This window comes from Syngnathus acus, chromosome 24, assembly GCF_901709675.1.
Source record: "Syngnathus acus chromosome 24, fSynAcu1.2, whole genome shotgun sequence".
NCBI classification, from domain to species: domain Eukaryota; kingdom Metazoa; phylum Chordata; class Actinopteri; order Syngnathiformes; family Syngnathidae; genus Syngnathus; species Syngnathus acus.
In genome coordinates, this window is record NC_051108.1 from 1,969,730 (window position 1) to 1,986,985 (window position 17,256).

Here is a 17,256-nt window from a genome sequence, read left to right on the forward strand (position 1 = left end):
ACAAACAATATTTGACAATAACACACCATCAAGGATTGCACCATCGCATCAAACGATGTCGTCAATTATGAATTTTACTGACTAAGTGTGTTGGGCAGGATGGTTGAATGCGATGCGCGATTGACAACAAAGAAGAAAGGTGTGATTTCAAGTTTTGTTTCGAGGGAGATTCGTCATTTTCTTCTTCGTTTTGTTTTACGGCGAGATGAGCGTTACCCTTGTGTCACTGCCATGGACACAAGTCTTTGACTGTTACTCACCATTTCATATGACTCCTGTCACTTTGAGCCAAATCTTTTTAAAAAATGACAAATTCACTGTTCAATCCAGTGCTGACTGCTTTTGTGTCATAACATTGTAGTTTAATGATCACTTTTTGTTTAAATACAGTACTTTGTTTCAGCATTTTTTGTTTTTAATGTTTTTTTATGTTATAAAACAATGTTTTTTTTCAGGTTAAAAAAAGATGAAAGCTGACTTCTAACTAAATTTTTTTTGTCATCAAAATAAGTCTGAGAAAATTCTTAAAATGCCATCCGCACATGCAAATATACTTGGCATATACTGTCCCCCCCAACCCACCCCCCGCCCCCCAAAATTACTTAAAGGCAATGTCAGAAAAGTTCCAGGGACTGGTGTCACAAAATCTATTTCAAATGTGAAAAGCTGTCGTACATCTTTGAACTATGTGGTGAGCCAAGTCCCGGTACATTTCCGGCACACCTCGTATTTGTTTGCATCGCTCAAGTTTCAAGTCATTGCGAGATGTCGCTCGTGAGTGGTGAGGTGTTTTGAGGGTCCAGCCTCAACAATGTCATATTGCTCATCCAACGGTGTAAACAGAAAAGTGTCATGTTTGTTTTCAATTGAAATATGTCACAATTAAGGCTTTTCTATTCATGTCCGCCTTTATAAAAGTAACATCGAAAGGCTTGTGGTATTAGAGTGGATAGGACTACATGTTTCTGTATATATTGGAATGCATCTAGAAGTATATCATGTGGTTATCTTAAAAAAAAAAAAAAAAAGGCAAAAGCACCAGGATTCTTCTTACCAACCCAAAAAAAAATACTGTGCAAAAGTCTGAGTTCCATCACTAATTGTTTTCATAATTCATAGTCTCGGACCCTGGAATACTTCTAAGGAAAAGGATAATAATCTAGATGTTGGAGAACAGATTGTCCAAAACATGATTCTCTTCTCAAGTTCCTTTGTGATATTCAGCTTTCATTGATGTGACCACAGGAAATGTCGCCAGAAAAAGCCAAGTGGACGAATCATTCCTGCTAGAGTTCCCCGGACTTCTGGGTGCAGACGCTGCAGACCCTCACGGGGTGATCCCAACCCCGGGAGGGCACGGCACGCCGCTCCTGCGAGCAGTCCTCGCACACGCCCTGACCGCAGGCGCGGCAGTGGTGGATGGAGAGGCGAGAGACCAAAAAGTCCCGCTGGCAGCCGCAGCAGGCGCGGACGTCCTGGTCCGGGACCCAGTAGGCGGGACGTGCGGCTTCCTTCACCAGGCCTGGTGGACACATGGAGGTTTAGAACACAAAGGCGGGATTCTTGGCTTTACCGACTTCTCACCGAGAGGGATGTCGATGGCGCCGACGACGGCACCGAAGGTGTTCTGCACGGCTTCCCCGACCTTCCTGGCTATCAGGGTGCCGCCTTCCTCCTCCAAGGCTGCATCCAGGAGCTCTGGAGAAGATGCCGGCACGTCAGCTATCTTTCCATACAAGGATGTTCATTTTGCATACCGGTGGGGATCCCTCTGTTGTGGAAGCAGGCGTCGCAGACGCGAACGGGCGCCAGCCCCCAACCTCTCTCGGGAACCGGGCGGGTTTTGGAGGAGCAGGCGTCGCAGAAGCCCTCGCCGCACGCTCGGCAGTGGTGCTTGGTGTCATTGGTTTGGAAGTCCACTGCGCACTTGTGGCATTTCTACAAGTTGATTCAAAAACATGGCTCAATTCTTCTTTTAAGAAGCAGTGATGCATTCCCCCCCACCCCCCCATACGTACCAGAATAAGAGAGTTGGGCGTCCAGTAGGTGGGAGCAATCTGGTCGGTGAGCCAGGAGGTGACCGCCTTGGCCGGCTTGACGCTGAGCTCCGACACCGACTGGGAGATGTACTTGACTCCGTCCAGCAGCCTCTGGGCGGCGTTGTGGTTGTCTTTCAAGAAGCCGTCGGACTGAAAATTGGCACGCAACTGGTGGTTGGCGCGTCCTCGCCAGCTAATGTGCGCTAACAAATTGAGCATGGCCTCACCCCCGGCCAGATGTGCTGGATCTCGGTTCTGACCACCGTTTCCACTGGGTCCTGGTTCCCGTACCAGTACTGTCTGCTTCGGTAAATCACTCCGCAGTTGGGACACTCGATGACATATCTACAATGAAGAAAAAAAAGTGAGGATTGACATTTCTTCAGGTTCCCACCTGTCACTTACCCAGACCAGGCGTAGACGGCCAAGCCAAACCACGGCGAGTCGGACGAGGCCGTCGTCTTGGGCACCACGATCACCTCCTTCCCTCCCTCGTAGCAGGCCTGGAAAGTTTAGCCGTGTCGACGCTAGCGTTCTCGTGAAACGCACGCGGCGGTGCGTGAACGCTCACCTTGCACGTGTAGATGCGGTTGTCGTATTGCGCCGAGTAGCGGCATCGCTGCTTGGCTTCGTGTTGTGCTCCCTCCTTCAGGTGATTCATGCTACTCTTACAGCCTGACCTAAAAGTGACCTTAAAATCATTAGCAAGGAATTTTTTTTTTTTGCTGTTCAAGGGACAGAATACTCCACCGTACGTACCCACAACTCAGGCAGATGCAGGAGCAGGTGAAGTACTCATCAGGGAAGAAGGAGTTACTGCTCATGTGTTCATCGGTAATATCGCCGCTGAAACGCTCGCTCAGTGCCTGGCGGGAATCAAGCGATCGGCCATGGTTACTCGTCGCTTGGGCTCACATCCTTCCTCGACAAAGGTAAGCGGAATGTCGCCGAACCCGCAGGGCTTTGTAGATGACTCCGGCGGAGCGCGGCGAGCGGGTGGCGTTGTTGTCCAGCTGCTGCTCCAGGCTGCGCTGAAGGCCGCTGAAGTCAGTCGGTGGGTTGTAGGTACGAGTCCCGCGGTAGTGGATGGAGCTGAAGGCCTCGGGGAACAGAGCCAGCTTCCTGAAGCGCTCCTGGAGGAGGCGCTCCGCCGACTCGGCTGGTTTGTCTACAGATTGCAAAAACGTCAACGCCGTGCGGTTCTGGTTTTCTTTTGGTACTCTACCTGATCCTAACAGCTTGGTGTGCACGGTCTCGTGGAAGATGATGACGGCCGGGCCGAGGGTGGACAGCGCCACGTCCAGGCCGCAACGTGTGGCGGTCGCTTTCAGCTCACGAGCAAAGTGCTTCAAGTAGGCCTCCGAGGCGTCGCCCAGGAACTTAAAGAGGTCGTCGTGGAGACGGTCGGCACGCGTCCGGTAAATAACGAGATCCGAGATGGCCAAGACTTTGAGGAGGAGGCGGGTTCGCTGACCCTGGCTGGACCCTGAGTGGAAGAAATACACATCTGATGGTGACGAATTTATCTTATGGCAAAAAAATGTCCAAATACTTCTGGAACTGGGATTTTAACGCGACACGTTTGCATCTTACCGGCGCCGAGCAGTCCTTCCGTGTCAATGACGACCACGTGGTGCAGCGGGTCCATGGCGGCCCACACTCCCACCGTGCAGGACTCCTGCGTCGAGGACGTTTTGAACACTTGTCTTCCGAGAAAGAAGGTGTGGTTCAGCGTGTGCGATTTCCCCTCGCCGATGTTCCCAAAAATGGAGACCACCTTGAGTAGCTCGTCTGGGTCGCATCCCAGTCTGTTCACAAACTCCTCCTCGTCCTTCACCTGGGCAAGCTCTTGAGGTTAGTCCTTCCCTCCGTGTCCATCAAGAGAGGAATGTTAAGGAACCCACCTGCATTTCCTCTTTCTCGTCCACCAACAGGAAGCTGCACACTTGGTCCAGCTGATCTTTCAGGATCTCCAGCTCGGACTCACCGGCGCTGACGCTGTTCTCCTGGGGACTTTTGGCTTGAGGGTACAAGGTGAGCGGGTGCTTCCTCTTGTTTCCACCGCTGTGGGTGCGTTTCTGGCAGTCCAAGCACAGGTTGATCTTGCATCCCTGGCAGCGCACGGCCGCTCGAAGCTGCCTGGCCGTGACCGAGCCGCCGCCGTCTCCTTTGCATGAGTCGCAGAAGGGGATGTGGCCCGGGGTGATGCGAACCCGGTCGTGGTTCCTCATGCGCTCCTGCCGGTGGAGCTCCATCTCGCAGCGGGCGCACTGAAGGCTGCTGCACTCGTCACATTCAAAGTAGGCCTCGTCCGACCCGCCGCAGGCGTAACTCTCTTGGCAGACTAGCGGTGTGCTCATGCCTTTATCTTCAGCTGGACCTTGACCACTCATGGTTGATCATGGAGGACGAGACTCCACTGTCAACACACTCCAGGACAATTCCTAGGATTGAGAAAATAGTTCTAATCATCTAAATTTGCAGTACATTAATTATTCATAAGGACTTGTTTCATAGGATCTAGTCAATGTCTGCTCCATGTTTGTAATAGAATAGAATAGAATAGATCTTTATTGTTTGCTTTCATCATTTCTTTGGCTGCTTTGGCCAAGTAGTTGGAACAACACTCAAGTATCCTCACAATCATGTCACAAAGACTCTCAACACCTAGCCCTATCCTTGTAACGTGAGCATCTCAATAAAAAAAAAAAAAATGACAAAAAAGTAGTCTCATGAATATCATTAGATGACGTGTTCACCACAAAACGGATAAAACAATCGTCCAGCATCTTTATGTTTTGCCAAGTTATTAAATCATATTTATAAACTCAGAACATTGCGTTAATCATTTTTAGCAATACATCTCGTGTTTTGGGAAAACAACAACAACCTTCGTGGCAATCGGCTGAGCGAGCGGCGATGAACGGTCCCAGCCGACGACTTGACAAAACTGCCACCTCGACACGTTCTAAAAGAGTACAATGACTAATAATAACGTAGCATAGCGCTCCGGTGCCACGTACTAACCTCGGCGAGAGTGTTAGCTGACGGTGTCCGAGCCCAGGAGGAGATGTTGTTGCTTTTACATCAGCTGATCGGCTTGTTTTTATCCAGGGTTGAGAAGTCATTCGTTGCGCAATGCATACTGGGAAATGGAGTACGACGTTAGCCTGCTGCTAAGCTAAACCAACCACCATGTTGCTCGATTTTAAATATTGTATTTAAAAAAAAAAATTACACTAATAGGTATATATTTTGATGTGATCGGCTTGTGTCTTAACAACTGATATAAAAGTATTATTTTTACGGAGTTTATAGGATTCCCCATAAGGCATTGCGTTTCCGGCTATTGAAGTGTGCTTCTTTCAATGTCAGGCGTACGCCGTTTATGTTGACGTTAGTTTCACACACCACCTTGTCATCTGTATCCCATAAGTCTCGATTTAATACGTATTAATTTTAAATTCATTATTTAATATTACCTATGTGGCACTTGCAATAAAAAGATTCTACTTAATTGTATCATTTTTGACACTCACTTTTGTGCAGCCGGGATGCCCCGGTATAAACAGCAAACAACCAATGTTTGGCCAGTCTTTCCTGTCAGTCGCCTTTATTTGAGAAATGTTGTAATGCTTTTTAATTTACAACCCAACGCCTTCATTAACAGCCTTAATATCTGTTCTCGCTTTCCCTAAATCATTGTGGCGATAAAAAAAAAAAAGAAACACTTGTTTACGACTTCTGACCTTGGCTCCAGCCTAGCTTGATACTAGCCGCCTAGTTTCAGTCCTAACTTTATTTATTTTTATTGTTTTCTGCAGGAAAAATGGAAGATGAAGCCTACACGGACATTTATGGCAAACCAATATCTCTGGATTGTCAAAACCACTGCAGCATTTGCAGAGAGTTTACTGTCAGCTCGTCCAAAATGTCCATCGGCAAGGTGATGGTGTACACTTGCTCCGTTTGGCTGGCTGCCTATGCGGTGTTCTTCTTCACAGAGGTAAGTCGTGAAGTCATAATAATGATAATATCACAAAATTGCATGGAGGTGCTAATTGCATCTTTTTTTCTACTTGCAGAACACAGCCGTGCTCACCGGTGCCATTCTGCTCACTCTGTTGGGAATGATGCTGCACATCCACTTGGTGAAGGTGGACCACGAATCGGTGCTCATCATTGGCTCGGTGGGCATCCAAGTATCCTCCAGCTACGCGTCGGGCCGGGAGACGAGCACTTTTATTGAGATGAGTCAAGTCAAGGATGTGGTCATCAACGAAGCCATTTACATGGTGGTTAAAAATAATTGTTTTTGTTGTGCTTCATACACCATAAAGCTAAAGTGTTTATTTACAGCATCAGGTCATCTACTACCTTTCCATACTGCTGAAGAACCCCTCCGATTCCGATGGCGTGTCAAACGTGGTGCCGTTGTTTCAGGTGAGAATTTAGCACTATCTGACCATTAAGAGTTATCATATATTTTGTTTGTGTGTTTTGTTTTGCAGAGCTCAAAACCAAGGCTCAACTGCTTGATTCAAGTGTACAAAAGCTGTCAGGAGATTCTGTCAAAGTGCTGACAGACAGCTCACCCACAGCCAGGCCAGATCCTCCTTTGTAGTGACTATAATATTTATTAATGTAATAGTAAGAGGTGCATTATTTGCCATGTTTTTCTTCCCTGGTTACTAAGTGTATATATTCACCTCTGCCCTTATAATGTGCTAAATCTTGACATACCAAATGATAGACTGACCATAAATTATGTCAAAATGAAATGTAGTGTTATATTTTTAACCAAATTTTTCAAAACTCCTGTTACTTTCAATATTTACATATGAAATATTTTGTAATAAATCTGACAGAACATTTGGCGACCATGTTTTCTTATGGCTAACCTGAATTGGTTTACATCCATTCTGGCAGTAGGGGGCAGCATTGCACCACAAACTAAACGCTTGGAAAATACAAACAGTGAGTAAATTCTGTTTAAAGCAGCAATAATCACGCTTTCTAACCATCCTAGCACAACTTTATAAAAATGTTATACTATATTTACCACCGTTTTAAGTGTTACGGTCCACTCATCACTCTTACCTTGTGTTTTCTCACCCCCACCATCTGTGGCCATTTTAACCCTGAGTGCCTGAAGCTGACAAAACAAGCAACAGGGTGTGATTTTTTTTTTTTTTTTAGCGCCAAAGCATATTACAGCCCCCATGAAGAGCGACCCCTGACAGCGTAATGGTGCCCCCCTGGGAGGTGCGAAACAGCCGGGAACAAGGCCGGACCTCGAGGCTACCATCTTACGGCGACAACCCTAATAGTAAATTATAGGGCATGTCGATGTGGACTCTTTCAGCCCTATTCCTCGTAGTCTTTCGTATTGCCTCACTCTCGTGCCGCCTGTAAATGTATACAGCCACACTGTTGACACAACACAATCCCTTTGTAAGGTGTTAAGTGTCATCGCTATTGTTGCTGGAGGGGAGAGTTTTTAATTCAAATGTGTCCGCTCTTTAACGGTCCATGCGGGCAGGTGGAACTCGCTGTCAGTTTGGATTTGAATCCGAAAGTGGACCGAGCGTGCGGCCTATTGGGGTGGCACGGTCCAACCGGTTCTGACACGAGACTGCTGGTTTTGTCGGGACGTCATCTGCTGACTGATGGACAGGATAATTGTTCCTCCTTTTGCGTACAAAGATGAGATTGTTGAGTGACACTCACGGGCCACTTTATTAGGTCTGCATGAGATCCAAGATCTGCAACTATCAAGTCAGACTAAGTGGAAAAACGTTGGCGACTGGATGACGTGGGGGGGGGGGGGCGCACCCTCACAGTGTCACCTGCGAGACGTGAGGAAAGCGAGACGCCTTTCGTCAGACCCGCTGGCAGCCGATAAGATGCAAGGAGACTAACCGGTTCCGCTTGAAGTGTGTGTGGGGGGGGGGCTCAGTAGAGCCGAGCCGACTTTGGCTCAATGCAATTTATTCTAAACAATTACCTCAGCACTTAACGTGATGTTTGTTGTTTTGGGTCATGCTCAAGATTTGTCTTGACCTTTTAGGAAGCTGCTGATGTCACGTCTTAAGGCATGCCTAAGTCATACGCCGCACATGTTCTTTGCACTCTAATTAGATGATGAGTAAGGTATGTACCGATGCAATTAACATACCTGATTATTATTCTTTTTTTTAACTTGGTTTTGCAATGAAGGTCACATTGTAAAGTCACAGCGTGTCTTCTGTTTTGGTTTTAATCTTGCACAAGTGGTATCGACACCTTCTCCTCCCTCATCTTAACCGGTGAGGGTGACACAAACAGGCTGAGCAAGAGGATTTATAGCTTTGTGAGTAAAGAGGACGACGCGGCAACAGTCACTCTCGATACGAGAGCAAGTCCAGACACACCTTATTTACACAATCCGCTCGGAGGCCATCGCACGGTATCGTCGTCAATGACGCCAGTCATCACGGACGATGTATCATATGAATTAGCTCCACCGTGACTCTCGGAAGATTGCCATGATGTCATATCACTTCTCATCGACACTTTAGGAACATTGCGTGATTCCCCCACAAGCTCACATGGCTCTCTCCCCCACCCTCACCCGCTGATGCCACGAGTGTGAGAACGCCTCCCCCACTTGATTCCCAGAGATAGCTAAGTGTCAATCAAACTCTTGCCATCACGGGGAGGGGGGGATAACGGTCACAAGTCCTCCAAATTGATCGCTTGTATTGATTGCTTCATCTTGCAAGTATGTGCAGCATGTTTGATGAAAATCTATTCCAATAACAAAAAAATCAAACAAATGTGGAGCGACCTTTGTGTTTGTTTAGCTTTAGCGGTTTTGAAAAAGCACCGCAAAGCTCGGTGGACCTGTTGGTGCACCTGCTGATTTCCAGGCCTGCCTGCCAACCTTCTTTTTTTTTTTTTTTTTTAACCAGAGCGAAACTGTCCGGCCGCCAGAAGACGACTCAGTTGATGACTCCTGAAGTAGGAAAACCCTGGGAAAAGAACCAACTGAGAAAAGTACATGACTAACCCATGAGAAGGTGAGTTGAGTTTCTGGGAACTTAGAACTGGTCCGACAACAACAAGGCCCTCTCGCTTGTTCGAACGCATCATTCAAAAAACGACACTTTATTTCCCTTTTGATGTTTGGCTTTGAACAGAAAACCATAAAATAGCTTAAGCCTCATAAATAAGTGAAGAGCAGTCTGACGGCTGATTTTGACCTACTGAGCTTTTGTTTGCAGAATCCACATTTCAAAGAGTCTTCCACTCAAAACTGTTTGATGCCGAATACAGTTAAGTCCTCAATGTCCAAAATGATCAACTGGATAGAGGAATTATGGAAGGCAATTTTTTTTTTTAAGGGCCCGTTCAAAGACAGCAGTGATGGATGCTCGGCTCTAATAGCAAACAGACGGCTGACGTCTTGTTGTTTTCCCCCCCAGTTCGACCTGTTACCAAAACTGATGAGGTCACAGTCTGACGAGTAGATAGAGGCCGTCCAACTTGTGTGAATGGATTATCATCAATCGCCTTTTTCGTGGGATCCTCACCTTGAGACTTTTCCTCGAGTGACACAATCAATAAAAGAGATCCCAGCATGGAGCGGTCACGCATTAGAATGGCTCGGACCCTCACTGAGGGGGGATCTCAGGTTAATTATCACATGCTTGGGGAGGGGGGCAGGTAAAGTGGCTTTTGTGGCCTATGGACATTATGCCAACTCCCCCGTGGAGAGTGGAAATCACAGCCTGCAGAAAAAAAAAAAAAGTATGATGTCGATGTAAAGCGACTTGTCCTGGCTGCGAATTGTTGGGTCTAAAAATATACATAACACAGAGGCTGTAATTTGCGCTTCATTTATTTGTGTCACGTCGCTCTGACATGTAAATAAAAAGACATGAGGGTTAGAGGAGAGTGAGACACGCTAGCACATAAGTGATACAAAAAAAAAAAAGATGACATTGAAAATCCATTTTGGCGTTGACAGTTGTTTGAACAAACAGAATTTATTCACATCACTTCCACAGGAAGCATAATACATTGTGTTTGGTTATGATTAGACTGGAGTGCAAAATATGGCTCGTCACCCAAAAAAAAAAAAAAAAAAGGCACAAAACAAATCTTGCAAAGTAGGGATGTTTAGAGAAAATTCATTGCATACCATACCAAGATGTTAAGAATCTCGACTGATAGTCATCGAGAGGGCCAAAGGTCGAAGCTGACTCTTATCTGTTTCTTGCTCTTCCAAACTTAAAACGATGTCAAGGAGATATAGTAACATGCGTTCCTTCACGCAACATTGCAAAAAGTCACGTCACATAATTTAGGCACCGAAAAACCAGTCTGGGCAGCGTCCTTTTAGCACTCAGGTAAGAATGCGGCATCTTGCAGTTTGCGCCGGAGCCTGAAGCCCAAGCGAACGCAACAAAACTGACGCTTGTGTGCTGAAACTGCGCTTCACACCCTTTCTGATACGACACACACAGGAGCACTAACATGCAAATTGGTATCGTTTGCATGTTGAATAAAATAACCAAAGACCTCCTGTATTGTGTTAGTCCACCTGAATCCAGACTTGGGTATTCTGAGCTAGGATGGTCGTGAACGAGGAGACGACAGTCCTTGGCTCCAAAACCTGATGCCATTCGCTGAATGTCACTTCACATAAATGAAGAACTTGCGTTTACAGTTCCAGCCGGCTCAGATGAAGCAGAAGAACTTCTTCCAGCTGCACCTGGAGAAGGCTTTGCTGCGCCTGTCCGACGAGCGCCGTTTCTTGGCCTGCCGTGCCTTGTTCTTAATGGCGGCAAAAATGGCGGCGTCAAACGCTTCTTTGAGGTTCTTCTGGGTGAGCGAGGAGCACTCCACGTAATCCGCCGCCCGGATCTTCTCCGCCATGCCTCGAGCGCGTGAGCTGGCCACGGGCTTGACGCTGGCGCGGTCCAGGCCGATGAGAACGTTGACGTCCAGTAGGAGGTCCGACTGCGTGCCTACCAGGACGATGGGCGCGGTTGGGTTGCAGGCGCGGATCTCGGGCACCCACTTTTTGGTGATGTTGTGGAAAGAGGCGGGGTTGACCATGCTGAAGCACAGCAGGAAGACGTCCGTGTGTGAGTAGGACAGCGATCGGAACTCATCAAACTCCTCCTGAAAGGCACAAAAGAATAGGAAATTGTCATCAAAGACTCTCATCATTTTAATTTTGTCCAGTTTGAAACTGTGCATTTTAGCACAGAAGTCAGCCACCGCCTCTTTATGCTGTTTTATCTACCCAGCAGCTATTACAGGCCTAAAAGCTGCTCTAGTGCCCCATTGTTGTGGATTGGAGCTATTTAAATAAAGTTGACAGACACTTCTTTGTTGTCACATAAAGGGGAAATGTTAGCAGGCAAAGAGCGACCCATGTGAGATGTCGCAATAGAATACACCAAAGGAGGGACATTGTTGAGTCTGACAAATAAAATAAATTAATACAAAATAATATTCGACTTACCTGTCCTGCAGTGTCCACCAATTGAACTCTGACTGGGGATCCATCCACTTGGACCTGACCTGTTGGAAACCAGTTCTAACTTAAGTCATGTAGTCCACAACATTAAAATTGTCCTTAAAGTCAATTTAGAAAAATGATGATTATTTGCTCCCTTATTTGACTGAAATAATGTCTTACCTGAGAAGACGTCAAAACCGGTCTGCTTGTAGTCCACCGGGTATCCATTGGAGGTGTAGCTGACTATCATGCTGGTCTTGCCCACCGCGCCGTCGCCCACCAGCATGCAACTGATGACACCCGGCTCCAGCTCGTCCTCCCGGGTCAGTCCGCAAGCGGAGGGGACGCGGGACTCGTGGTAGAAGTCCATGTGAGGTGGCATGACGGGCCGTAAACTCTTTGCTTCTTTCCGCCCGGTCGCAATTCTCACCATCAAGTGTCTTTGATGGCTTCTCTAGTATGACTCTGCAAGGATAGGCGATTTTTTTAGGTTAACTTCATTCTCCCGAAGCTTCTCATTTGAATAACCCCGCCCATTGTACGCTCAGCTCCTAGTTTGCTCCAACAGCGACACCCAAAGGCGGTTAAGGGTAACGTCGTCTTTGACCATTTTCATATTATACACGTTGATAACAGATATAACATATTTTACTGAGAATAGTTTCCTATTAAATAAGAATTTAGTTTATTTATATAAAAAAACACACAATCTAACTCATTTGCAAAACCGCACCCACCAAGAGAAAGTTCTTCGGTGTTACAGCGACCTCCAGTGTCCAAAAAGGGTATTGCATCAACTATCCGATCACATGAGTGCTGTCACCTGACTTACTCCTTCTACCAGCGCTAGCTGACAGCTAACCAGAGGGCTAGCTGCACAGTCATGTCATTTTAGTCGTTGAGCGTCTTCTGCAACCTATTTGGAATCAAGTAGCACGTCAAAATGGCTTCAATATTGGACGAGTACGAGGACTCGCAAAACAGCAGGCAAAGCGCGCAGCAGCACGGCCGCCTGGCGAGCGCCAACATCGGGATAACACACTCGGGTAAGCCGAGGAAGCAACCAGGAGTGATCTTTAGATTCTCGGATAATGCTGTTTAATAACAAATGTTTGCACTTTAGGTTTCGTCAATGTGCGACTCGAGGAGGAAAAACCCATTTTCAACAAGCAGAGGATCGATTTTACGCCGCCCGAGAGGATAAATCACCTCATGGTTTGCAACAATCAGCTATGCATGAGTCTGGGGAAAGACACCCTGCTGAGGCAAGTAACAATCAGAAATGCTCACTAGTGCATTGCCTTTTGATTGGATTAGTTAGGACAAGCTTTGATTAGGCCTGTCGTAGATGTTTATTGGGGCCTTTCAAGAGTTGTTAGGTGATAAAGAGGCTGATTGGAATGTTTGTACCTTTCTTTGTTTTCTGTGCAGGATTGATTTGGCTAAACCTGATCACCCCAATCAGATTGAGCTTGGAAGGAAAGATGACAGCAAAGTGCATAAACTCTTCCTGGATCCGACGGGTAAGATTAACAAGTGGTGGAGGGAAAAAAAAGGTGGACTACTTTTGCACAGTATTGGTATACACTACCGTTCAAAAGTTTGGGGTCACAAAATTGTTTGGGTGACTCCAAACTTTTCAACGGTAGTGTAAATATTATTATAATAAAATATTATGAATTAAATGATAAATTATGTCTTATATTTGTATAAGATTATATAAAATCTATGAATATAAGTAAACATGTATATTATAAGATTTTTTACACAGAAGATTATATATATAATCTATAAATAATTATCTAAATAAATATATACACTACCGTTCAAAAGTTTGGGGTCACCCAAACAATTTTGTGACCCCAAACCTTTGAACGGTAGTGTACACTTGAACGAAATGCAAGTTGTGTTGTCTTCTGACATCAGATGGAGAAAAATCATTTTTCCTTTTTTCAGGCTCCCACTTGCTGATCAGTTTGAGCACCAGCGAGTGTCTGTATCTGAACAGGAACACACAAAAGGTGCGCAGTCTGTCTCGCTGGCGGGGCCACCTAGTGGAGAGTGTGGGTTGGAACAAGCTGCTTGGCAACGAGACCAACACGGGCCCCATCTTGGTCGGCACGGGCCAAGGCGTCATCTTCGAGGCTGAGATCTCTGCCACCGAGGGGAGCCTCTTTAACACCAACCCGGACCAGTACTTCAGACAAGTGCGTCTTCATGAATGTCTTTATGAAACGATCCACCGTGGGGCTTCACCGTAATATCGTTCCAGGTCCACTCCCTGGAGGAAGACGGGAGGCCGGCGCCGGTGTGCTGCCTGGAGGTGGAGCGTGGCCTGGAGAACAAATACTTCATCATCGCCACCACCCGCAAGCGCCTCTTCCAGTTTGTGGGCAAGGTGGCCGAGGGCACGGAGCAGCAGGGCTTCAGCTCCATCTTCACCCAGAACCAGGACCTGCTCCCCAGCTTTCAGGAGTTCCCGGCCAACATGGGCTACAGTGAGATCACTTTCTATACGTCCAAGCTGCGTACCTCCCCCAAGGCCTTCGCCTGGATGATGGGGAACGGGGTGCTCTACGGGCAGCTGGACTACGTCAGACCGGACTCGCTGCTGAGTGACGTGCAGGTAATTGTTGGGTGCGTTTCTCACAAGATTATGGGGAATCTGATGTTGTGTTCATCAGGTGTGGGAGTACACCACCGACATCGATCTGTCTTTCAACAAGCCCATCTCCATCGTGCTGACCCAGTTCCACTTCCTGCTGCTGCTGCACGATCGAGTCAAGGCGATCTGCACGCTGAACGGTCAGGTGGTTCACGAGGACGTGTTCCCGGACAAGTTTGGCCCCCTCAAAAGGATGATTAAGGACCCGTCGGGGGGGTTGGTGTGGATCTACACGGAGCGGGCCGTGTTCCGCTACCACATCCAGCGTGAGTCCCGTGACGTGTGGCAGATGTACATGAGCATGAACAAGTTCGACCTGGCCAAGGAGTACTGCCGCGAGCGACCCGAATGCATGGACATGGTCCTGGCCAAGGAGGCCGAGCACTGCTTCCAGAACAAGCGCTACCTGGAGAGCGCCAAGTGCTACGCCATGACGCAGAACTACTTTGAGGAGATCGCGCTCAAGTTCATCGAAGCCAAGCAGGAGGAGGCCCTGAAGGAGTTCCTGCTGAAGAAGCTGGGCAATCTGAAGCCGAGCGAGAGGACGCAGATCACCTTGCTCGTCACCTGGCTGTCCGAACTCTACTTGAACCGGCTGGGCCAGCTGGAAGATGACGGCAAGGCCAGCGTCCTCTTCTGGGAGACCCGCGACGAGTTCCGCCAGTTCCTGAACACCTCCAAGCACCGCGAGTGCCTGTTCAACAACCGCTGCACCATCTACGACCTGCTGGCCAGCCACGGCAACGTGGACGACATGGTGTACTTCTCGGTGGTCATGCAGGACTACGAGAGGGTGGTGTCGCACTACTGCCAGCACGACGACTACTACGCCGCTCTGGACGTGCTGGCCAAGCACTGCGACGAGAAGCTCTTCTACAAGTTCTCCCCCGTGCTCATGCAGCACATCCCCGAAAAGGTGGTGGACGCCTGGATCCAAATGGGCAAGCGGCTGGACCCCAAGAAGCTCATCCCGGCGTTGATGAACTACAGCCACAAGGGAAGCAGCCAGCAGATCAACGAGACGGTGCGCTACATGGAGTTCTGCGTGCACGAGCTGCGCGTCACAGAGGAGGCCATCCATAACTACCTGCTGTCGCTTTACGCCAAGTACAAGCCCGACTCGCTACTGCGCTACCTGGAGGAGGCGGGCACGTACGCCTCGGAGATCCACTACGACCTGAAATACGCGCTCAGGCTGTGCGCCGAACACGGCTACCTACGCGCCTGCGTTCTGGTCTACCGGATTATGGAGCTGTACGAGGAAGCGGTGGATCTCGCCTTGCAAGTAAGTTCAATCGGTACAGCACGACCAAGGAGCCTTGATAACGCGTGGTCCGCAGGTGGACGTGGATTTGGCCAAGAGCTGCGCTGACCTGCCTGACGATGACGAGGAGCTGCGAAAGAAGCTGTGGTTGAAGATCGCCCGCCATGTGGTGCAGGAGGAGAAGGATGTGAAGAAGGCCATGAACTGCTTGTCCAGCTGCGACCTGCTCAAAATCGAGGACATTCTGCCTTTCTTTCCCGACTTTGTCACCATCGACCATTTTAAGGTGAGTCACGTGGCTTCCGTCGTGACTTTTTCCACCGCTCTCGGTTTGTCTGTGGCTTTCAGGAGGCCATCTGCAACTCCCTGGAGGAGTACAACAAGCACATCGAGGAGCTGAAGCAGGAAATGGAGGAGGCCACTGAGAGCGCCAAACGCATACGAGAAGACATCCAGGAAATGCGGAATAAATACGGCGTGGTGGACTCCCAGGATAAGTGCTCGGCCTGCGACTTTCCGCTGCTCAACAGGCCCTTTTATTTATTCCTGTGTGGACACATGTTCCACTCCGACTGCCTCCTGCAGGTATGCTGCACAACGTAGGATGGATAGTATTTATATGGATGATACATGTTGACCTTTGCACCCTGTAGGAAGTGATGCCTCATTTGTCTGCCTACAAGCTGAGCCGCCTGGAGGAGCTGCAAAAGAAGCTCTCGGCCTCCACGCAGGCGTCCAGGTCGCGACACCGGCCCGTGCCGAACGAGGAAGGCGACGCGCCAAGCCTCGGAAAGGGCGCCGCCAGTCGCGAGCAGATGAAATCCGACCTGGATGACATGGTCGCGTCTGAATGCGTCTACTGTGGAGAGCTGATGATCAGATCTGTGGACAAGCCCTTCATCGATCCAAAGAAGTTTGAGGAGGATAAATCCAGCTGGCTGTGAATGAGATGGACTTGAGTTGGATGGAGCAGATTGGGACATTTTTCCGTTTGCCTGTTAGCGCCTCATCTGTGACAACTGCTGAGCACTGTTAGCTTTTGGTTTAGACACATTCACACATCTCAATGAAAAGTTTCAAATTTGGGATTAAATAACGATCATCCAGTGTTCATTGGCATGTTACGTATGTTAGACTTTTCTTTTTTCAGACAGCCTGCACTCAATATTTTTACTGCTTTGTGTCTTAAAACCATGGAAAATAAAACAATGCTTTTTCATGTTGAAGCTGCTCTAACCTGTCCTTAATTTTTATAACCTATTATTTTTATTTTATTAATAAACGAGCTCGAAAAAAGGTAAATAGAAACATTACGTTGTGTTGTGTGTGTAAAAAGAATGAAAAACAATCAAACTGAATGAAATGTACATTTAATAAAATATTACATATTAAAATATTGAGGTAAAAAAAGACGAAATACGAAAACCCCGTTTCACAGCAGTTATTGTTAAATAACGCGTCTTGTTTCACTTTTATCATCAAAGTGTTTAATAATTACGTAACGGTTTCCTTTCGACTCGGCCATACCAAATACGGAGTTCCCTCGTGATGACGTAAGACGTAGCTCGGCAACTTTCGCAACGGGCAGACACTACTAGTCGATATCAGAAAGTCACTGATGTGCACGTTCTAACTTCGATTAAGCGCCTCGACACATCATGAAATCCTCCCATTTATTCTTGCTAACTTATTTGTATGTATCTTGTGATTTAAATGTGGGCGACCTGCTTTCTAACACACTGAAAAGCGAGAGGCTGTCGCTCGGCGCTCGATT

The 17,256-nt window shown here is 47.7% G+C and overlaps 4 protein-coding genes and 1 long non-coding RNA gene across 10 annotated transcripts; 3 read left to right on the forward strand and 2 right to left on the reverse strand.

Moving 5' to 3' along the window:
- Positions 1-864: 864 nt before the first annotated feature.
- Positions 865-5,175, reverse strand: zfyve1 (zinc finger, FYVE domain containing 1). Of its 4 annotated transcripts, XM_037244439.1 has the most exons (14): positions 5,067-5,083; positions 4,930-5,007; positions 3,944-4,458; positions 3,633-3,876; positions 3,265-3,525; positions 2,993-3,207; positions 2,799-2,905; positions 2,611-2,719; positions 2,445-2,542; positions 2,267-2,384; positions 2,019-2,189; positions 1,758-1,938; positions 1,585-1,698; positions 865-1,522 (listed from the first exon to the last, which is right to left on the reverse strand). In XM_037244439.1, exons 3-14 carry the CDS (start codon positions 4,430-4,432, stop codon positions 1,287-1,289), a joined length of 2,343 nt encoding a protein of 780 aa, XP_037100334.1. In that variant the 5' UTR covers positions 4,433-4,458; positions 4,930-5,007; positions 5,067-5,083; the 3' UTR covers positions 865-1,286. The 4 variants fall into 4 exon arrangements, with proteins under 4 accessions (XP_037100334.1, XP_037100332.1, XP_037100333.1 ...); XM_037244437.1 differs by lacking the exon at positions 4,930-5,007 and having other exon boundaries at positions 5,067-5,175; XM_037244438.1 differs by lacking the exon at positions 4,930-5,007 and having other exon boundaries at positions 3,944-4,483; positions 5,067-5,157.
- Positions 4,215-6,911, forward strand: pigh (phosphatidylinositol glycan anchor biosynthesis, class H). 3 transcript variants are annotated; one of them, XM_037244462.1, is made up of 5 exons: positions 4,215-4,339; positions 5,864-6,045; positions 6,125-6,334; positions 6,399-6,482; positions 6,551-6,911. In XM_037244462.1, the coding sequence occupies exons 2-5, from the start codon at positions 5,869-5,871 to the stop codon at positions 6,620-6,622; spliced, it is 543 nt and encodes a 180-aa protein (XP_037100357.1). In that variant the 5' UTR covers positions 4,215-4,339; positions 5,864-5,868; the 3' UTR covers positions 6,623-6,911. The 3 variants fall into 3 exon arrangements, 2 of the variants coding, with proteins under 2 accessions (XP_037100357.1, XP_037100356.1); XR_005096613.1 differs by lacking the exon at positions 4,215-4,339 and having other exon boundaries at positions 5,592-6,045; positions 6,551-6,693; positions 6,729-6,911; XM_037244461.1 differs by lacking the exon at positions 4,215-4,339 and having other exon boundaries at positions 5,593-6,045.
- A 1,017-nt stretch (positions 6,912-7,928) lies between these two features.
- On the forward strand, positions 7,929-10,152 carry LOC119117865. Its single transcript, XR_005096615.1, has 3 exons — positions 7,929-8,391; positions 8,993-9,100; positions 9,506-10,152. It is a non-coding gene; the product is annotated as an uncharacterized LOC119117865 (long non-coding RNA).
- Positions 9,904-12,038, reverse strand: rhov (ras homolog family member V). Its single transcript, XM_037244467.1, has 3 exons — positions 11,734-12,038; positions 11,557-11,615; positions 9,904-11,210 (listed from the first exon to the last, which is right to left on the reverse strand). The coding sequence occupies exons 1-3, from the start codon at positions 11,984-11,986 to the stop codon at positions 10,764-10,766; spliced, it is 759 nt and encodes a 252-aa protein (XP_037100362.1). The 5' UTR covers positions 11,987-12,038; the 3' UTR covers positions 9,904-10,763.
- A 310-nt stretch (positions 12,039-12,348) lies between these two features.
- Positions 12,349-16,795, forward strand: vps18 (VPS18 core subunit of CORVET and HOPS complexes). Its single transcript, XM_037244466.1, has 9 exons — positions 12,349-12,599; positions 12,677-12,818; positions 12,985-13,076; positions 13,510-13,760; positions 13,826-14,179; positions 14,238-15,503; positions 15,559-15,768; positions 15,831-16,067; positions 16,136-16,795. Exons 1-9 carry the CDS (start codon positions 12,497-12,499, stop codon positions 16,424-16,426), a joined length of 2,946 nt encoding a protein of 981 aa, XP_037100361.1. The 5' UTR covers positions 12,349-12,496; the 3' UTR covers positions 16,427-16,795.
- The last annotated feature ends 461 nt before the right edge of the window (positions 16,796-17,256 follow it).